The sequence below is a fragment of the Diaporthe citri genome (assembly GCF_014595645.1).
Source record: "Diaporthe citri strain NFHF-8-4 chromosome Unknown scaffold_3, whole genome shotgun sequence".
In the NCBI taxonomy this organism is placed as follows: Eukaryota; Fungi; Ascomycota; class Sordariomycetes; order Diaporthales; family Diaporthaceae; genus Diaporthe; species Diaporthe citri.
This window is the reverse complement of record NW_025064848.1, coordinates 2435739-2441738: the sequence shown is the minus strand read 5'-3', so window position 1 is coordinate 2441738 and position 6000 is coordinate 2435739. Positions and strand designations below refer to the sequence as shown.

The window sequence follows — 6000 nt, the reverse complement described above, 5'->3', positions numbered from 1 at the left end:
GTGGAGCTTCCTGTTGATTTTTTTGCCCCCCTCGTCTCTTTTGTTCTACCACAGCAGCAGCTTTTTTTTCCAGGTTCCGGCCCCAGGGGGTTCCACATCCACACCCGAGCCTGCGCCCGCAGCCTCTTGTCGGATTCGGATATTGCAGTACTGTGGTACCTTTCTTTCTCTTCACCGACACTCAGCACATCTCACCAAAAAAAAAAAAAATCGCGACGGTAATCTATTCTATTCCCAGCGTAGTCGGGTACCAGAAATCCCGCTCGCAATCTCGACTCATCCTGTTGGTCTATCCGGTACCAGAAAGCCGGGTATGCAAATCAGTGGTGGTCTATGCAGTTCGGTTCGGCACACAAGGGGAGTGAGAGAAGCGTATACTGCGGCTGCGTATCTGCACGTCAATCAGGACGCAGACTCAGGACCAGCATCCCCGGTGACAACTGATTCGCCCTTGATACCGTCCACGACACGTAATCCCGACGCGTCCACTGTCATCTCCTCAAGCTTGCGGAGCTGTTCGAGACGTCTGCGAACCTCGCCTACGAGGTTGGGGATGGGCACGAGGATGCCTTCTTTCTCGGGGTGGCCATCATCCAGGCCCATTTGCTTGAGCCTGTCGAGGGTACGTACGTTAGCAGTGACTTCGTGAGGTTCCCGTATGGAGGTGTGACGTACTTGACTTGGCCATTCGCCAGCTCTTCCTCGCCCAGGATTACTGCGAAGGGGACACCGTTGTTCTCGGCAGCCTTGAACTCTGTAGCTCCTGTTAGCATGCATTCCAGGGGATGCCGGGCGAGCAGTAGGGCCACGCACGATTTTGAAGCTTCGGCTTGTTCTTGTACAAGAACTCCGCCTTGACACCCGCGGACCAGAGCTGGTTGCATATCCTCATGCGGTCCTTAACCATGCCGTCGAACCCTTTGCCGCCAAACGCCATCACGTAGACGTCCGTCTCGTTATTCCTCGGCTCTCTGCCCTGCTCTGCGGCCATGCGTGCTGCCTCGATGGAGAAGATGCGGTCCACGCCGAACGAAATCCCGACGCATGGTATTTGGCCCTTGCCCGAGAACATGCCGACAAGGTTGTCGTATCTGCCGCCGGCGGCTACACTGCCGACGCCGAGCGTCGGGTCATCTGAGCGGTCGTCATCTTCCGATGCCTTGCCCTTCTTCTTCTGCTTGGGCTTGGCGGCGGCGGCGGCGCTTCCTGCTGGGGCAGCTGGTGCTGAGCCCTCGGTAACGACTTCGTAGATGATGCCTGTGTAGTAATCCAGCCCTCTTGCAAGGCTCAGGTCAAAGGACACAGCCTTCGTAGCGTCAAAGCACTCCAGATAGTCAAACAGCAGCTGCATGTCAGCCATGCCTTGCTTCATCGACTCATTCGCGGCCAACGACTCGTCCTGCTGCAGTTTCTCCAAGAGATCCTTGCCGCCCTTGAGTTGGACCCAGACACCGATCTTGTCCGCGACCTCCTCGCCAAGCCCCTTCTCGTTGACCATCTCCTTCTTGACGTCCGCCCACGGCATCTTGTCCAGCTTGTCCACAGCAGAGGAGATGGTCCGGATCTTGTCTTCAGGCACGCCACACACCTGGAAGATGCCGTCGAGGATCTTTCGGTGGTTCGTCTTGATCGTGTATCTCCCGTCCCACCCCAGGGCCTCGAAGACCTCGCTGACGATCTTGATGATCTCGGCGTCGGGCAGCATGGCGTCGAACGCGCCGGCAATATCGAAGTCACACTGGTAGAACTCCCTCATCCGGCCCTTGGAGACTGCGGGCTGGTCCCTCCTGTAGACCTTTGCGATGTGGTACCGCTTGATCTGTTGGATGTTCTTCTGCGCGACAAAGCGCGCAAAGGGCACCGTCAGGTCATACCGCAGGGAGCAGAGCTCTCCGCCCTGGTCGGCCAGGTCGTAGATGAGTTTCGAATCCTCGCCGTACTTGCCCGCCAGGATCTCCTTGAGCTCGAACACGGGTGTGTCGATCGTGACGCCACCGTGGCGCTTGAAGACTTCGCGGACTGTACGGCGCATCTGTCAGCCTTGATCCCCGGTGCGGCTACCTCAAACGTAGCCCCAGAGGACCCAATTGCACGTGCAAACCAACTATTCCTGTCGACGGTAAGGCCACGGGCGGGGTCGCTTACTCGTATCAAAGATCTGCTCCCGCAGCACCATGTGCTTGCCATCCCAGTCCCTCGTGCCCTTGGGCGTCTTCAATTCGAACCCGCCCTTGGGAGCCATGTCGTCCGACTCAGGGTTCCGCCTCGAGATAGCCGTGCCGAATGGCTTTGATGCGCAGTAGCCTGGGAGCGCCGGGTTCAATGGTCTGAAAGGCGCAACTTGGAGGAGAGTCCGTGGTCGTGCTCTGGCGGCCCTTATAGCGTTCCTGAATGCGACGATACGCTTCATTCACGTGGTTAGGCGAGAATGCTCAAAGTACCTTGGCGGCCGTTTCCTTCGCTGGAACGAGGAAGGGGACACAAGCTACTGTAACGGGTGAGCACAGCGAGTGGGCGGGGAAAAATACGCGAAGTGGGCAAATCTGCATCTCGACACCTGAGTGCAAGGGCTACCTAGGTACCTACGTCAGCGCGATCGATCGGCACTGACTCAGAAGCCAGGCAAGAATTGATGAAAACGATTGACTCTTAAGTATGTAAAATCATCGCTTCCTCTAGCAATTTGCCTGTTTGTTTGGGCTTGGTTGCTGCTTCAGCATGTGGGGGCATTAAGCCGGGGTCCAAAAAATTACCACCAGGAACGCTTCTTCTTGGCAGAGCTCTTCTCTGCCTCAAGGGCCGCAACCTGACCCTTTAAGGTACCAATCAACAATATGGTTAGATTATGTGTAATACTCTTTTAGATGAGTTACTTACTGGGACGTTTAGGTCGGCCTAAATTGATATATATCATGGTTAGTAATAGCCTGCAGCAAGCAAGATCTGAGGATTTTTAGTATAGTATGTGTTGACGTCAACTTACCTTGGTTTTGAAGGAGTCGCGCTCCTTCTTGACGGCCTCGAGCTCCTTCTCCAGCTCGTCGACCTTGTCCGACTACTATATCGTTAGCTAATCACTAAATTTAGCACCCCCTTGTTGAAAACTAACTTCTCTCTGGCGCTTGCGAGCGCCCTGGCCGGGACGGTTGTTCTAAAATGGTATGTCAGCAAAGAGACAGTTAAAAAAAATGCACGACTTAATGGCATATACATACATTTGCAGAGCGCTTTGGCTCCTGTCAAGCCTTAATGGCTCGCTATATACTTATAATGGGATTCGCTTCGATGGTGATGGGGGCCCTGCTATAACAGCGGCAGCTACAGCTCCTGCCAAACACCCATGTCTTGATCTCTTTCATCAACTCAAGGAAAAGGTATAGAGTCCTCTTGATGAGCACTTTGCAGGGCATAGGCATTTGTAATTAACGCACTTTGGAGGTATATGGTTTGCAAGGGATGCATTTCGGATTGTCACAGTTGTTTGAGTTGTTTTGTTTTACCTACCCAGGGGGGTCCTGTCCCTGGGGCCGTTAAGTGGCGGTCATTGTGCTGTCTTGTTTACAAGGCACATGAAGACCAAAACCACGAATGTCCCCGGCCGTGGTGGGCCCGCCCCCCTAAGCGCGACCCTAACTGGGAACCCGAGAGCTACCTGGGGAGGTACCGGGGTACCTGGCCGCCGCTGCTGTTGCCGCTTAGCCTCTGAAATGCCACCTGTTAATTAAGTCTTGCGGGAAAAGGACCTCGTCGCATCGTACCGTGTCAACACGAGCATCGGAGCTGTCACCACCACCGAGCATCTCTCCACAGTTCCTTTCTGGCTCCAGACTGGAATCCTCGATTGCACCTCCTCACTTGTCCATCACATCCAGACCTCACACCTCCACGCCGAAAGGCCCACTGGCTCCAGTTCTTAGAAACACTTGGGACGTGTGCTGTGCCCTCTAAGTCAAGCAAGCAGCAATTACCAATTAGTCAAGATAGTAGGTTGCGCCAGACCACCAGACCATGGCCGACGGCTCCTCAGCTGGCCACCACCGCCCCAATTGCGATCACCTTGGTGGATTTCCCCACAAACCACGCATCTCACTCGGCTTACATTTTGCTTTTAATCAGGCACGCCTCAATTGGATCTCGCCCATCGCCGACAGATTCACTGCAGCTCTGACTTCTTACCGACCCGCGACCACGCCTGCTCTCCTCGTCGCGAAACGCCACCCTCCCCAACTTCCTGAGCTTCCCTACACCTCGACATTGCTCGATCCGTCATCATGGGCAACACACTCTCAATCCTTACCAACAAGACATTTGTTGGCTATGCCACCCTTCTTGTCGTCGTTGGCGTCATCGGCATCACCCAGCACAATGCCAAGCAGGCCAAGCAGCAGAAGATAGCTTCGCAGAAGCAGCGCGTGCAGGACTCTCGAGAGCAGCCCAAGAAGGAGAACAAGGCCAAGAGACAACGGATGGAAAGCTTCGCTTCCGAATCCTCCAAACAGCCTCAGCCCAAAGCCCAGACCAAGTCGTATGCCGCGGCCACCCAGTCCAAGGCCAAGGACTACAGCTCCGACGACGGGGTTGACAACCGCGAGTTTGCCAAGCAGATGGCACAGAACAAGAAGAACAAGTTTGCGCCCAAGGTCAACAATGAGCAGAAGCAGAAGTCGGTCAAACAGTCCAAGGCCAAGGACATCAGCAACGAGACACCCGCAGACAACGGCAAGGCCTCGGCCCCTTCTGCCCCGTCTTCCACAGCCGGAATTGATGGCGATGACGACCAATCCTCTGCCGCTTCCCCCATTGTTTCTGCCGCCGACCCTACGGGCATCTCCGACATGCTTGAGCAGCCTACCTCAGGTCCCTCTGTTCTCCGACTGACCGACACGGCCGAGAAGCAGCAGAAGCCCAGGCAGTCCAAGTCGCCACAACCCACAGAGACCAAGAAGCAGAGGCAGAACCGCCAGAAGGTCGAGAGGGCCAAGGCTCAGCGCGAGGAGGATGAGAAGGCCCGCAAGACCCTGATGGAGGCCCAGCGACGCACAGCCAGGGAGGCCGAGGGCAGAGCCGCCAAGGATGGCTCGACATTCACGGCTGCGCCGAAGTCCTCTGCATGGACCGGGAACCAAGTCAACGACAAGTCTAGCCAGGCTGCTGCCCCAGCATCTGTGCAACCGCTGGACACGTTCGACAACACTCCGAAGGCCAGTGCCGCCACTCCGGCAGCCCCCGCGCAAAAGAAGGAGAACGCCAAGCAGAACGGCGGCAAGACGAGTTGGGCAGACATTCCTTACTCCGAGGAGGAGCAGCTGGAGATGCTGAAGAAGGAGTCTGAGGAGTGGGTCCCCGTCTCCAAGTCTCGCAAGAAGAAGGCCAAGAACACGAATGCCGTCAGCGAGACCGATGAGTCCGCCGCGGAGAACCACGCAGCGCAAGCCGGTAACAAGCCTGCCTCCAAGGCGACTGACATCAAAGGTCGGCCCAAGCCGCAGACCTTACCTTCACAGTCGTCTTTCGCTGCACTGTCTGATGACGGTGCCAATCTTGCTGAAGAGCAGGAGCAGGAGTGGGATGTGTGATCCGGACAAGTGTTGGTCTCACAACTTGGCTCGGTTTCGGTCGGCTCAGTAGATGCCCACTCTATTCAGAACTCCATGAAGCAAACGTTGGAGGAAAAGTTGCGGGCCCTAATTCGTTGGGCGGGCTCTTGAACGCTGTTCAATGTGTGTGATAGCGTGTATTCCGGGTTGGGAGGGACGGCTGGGGTGGGAGGCGCAATTCAAAAGGAGGTGCGCCACAGCCCAGGCACGAGTCTTCTTTCTACGGAGACGAAGAAGTTCGCGCTGCCCTGGTAGCAGCTGGTAGCAGGGAGGAAAGCTCTGTACTGGCAAGGTTGGATCGGCAGAATGCAGACAGACTTGCGGTTTTCTTTTCGTCTTCTTTTTAAATCAGACTCGCGGCAGCAAGCAAGTCGCGCTGATAGTACTCATGCGGTCAATGGCA

The 6000-nt window shown here is 55.9% G+C and overlaps 2 protein-coding genes across 2 annotated transcripts; one reads left to right on the top strand and one right to left on the bottom strand.

Moving 5' to 3' along the window:
- Positions 1 to 402: 402 nt before the first annotated feature.
- On the bottom strand, positions 403 to 3217 carry INS49_008278 (uncharacterized protein; the record flags this gene model as incomplete). The annotated part of the gene is made up of 7 exons (XM_043169022.1): positions 403 to 613; positions 676 to 754; positions 814 to 2019; positions 2146 to 2404; positions 2984 to 3055; positions 3110 to 3151; positions 3212 to 3217. The coding sequence occupies 7 exons, from the start codon at positions 3215 to 3217 to the stop codon at positions 403 to 405; spliced, it is 1875 nt and encodes a 624-aa protein (XP_043026702.1).
- A 1054-nt stretch (positions 3218 to 4271) lies between these two features.
- On the top strand, positions 4272 to 5576 carry INS49_008277 (uncharacterized protein; the record flags this gene model as incomplete). Its single annotated transcript, XM_043169021.1, has 1 exon — positions 4272 to 5576. One exon carries the CDS (start codon positions 4272 to 4274, stop codon positions 5574 to 5576), a length of 1305 nt encoding a protein of 434 aa, XP_043026701.1.
- Between the last annotated feature and the right edge of the window lie 424 nt (positions 5577 to 6000).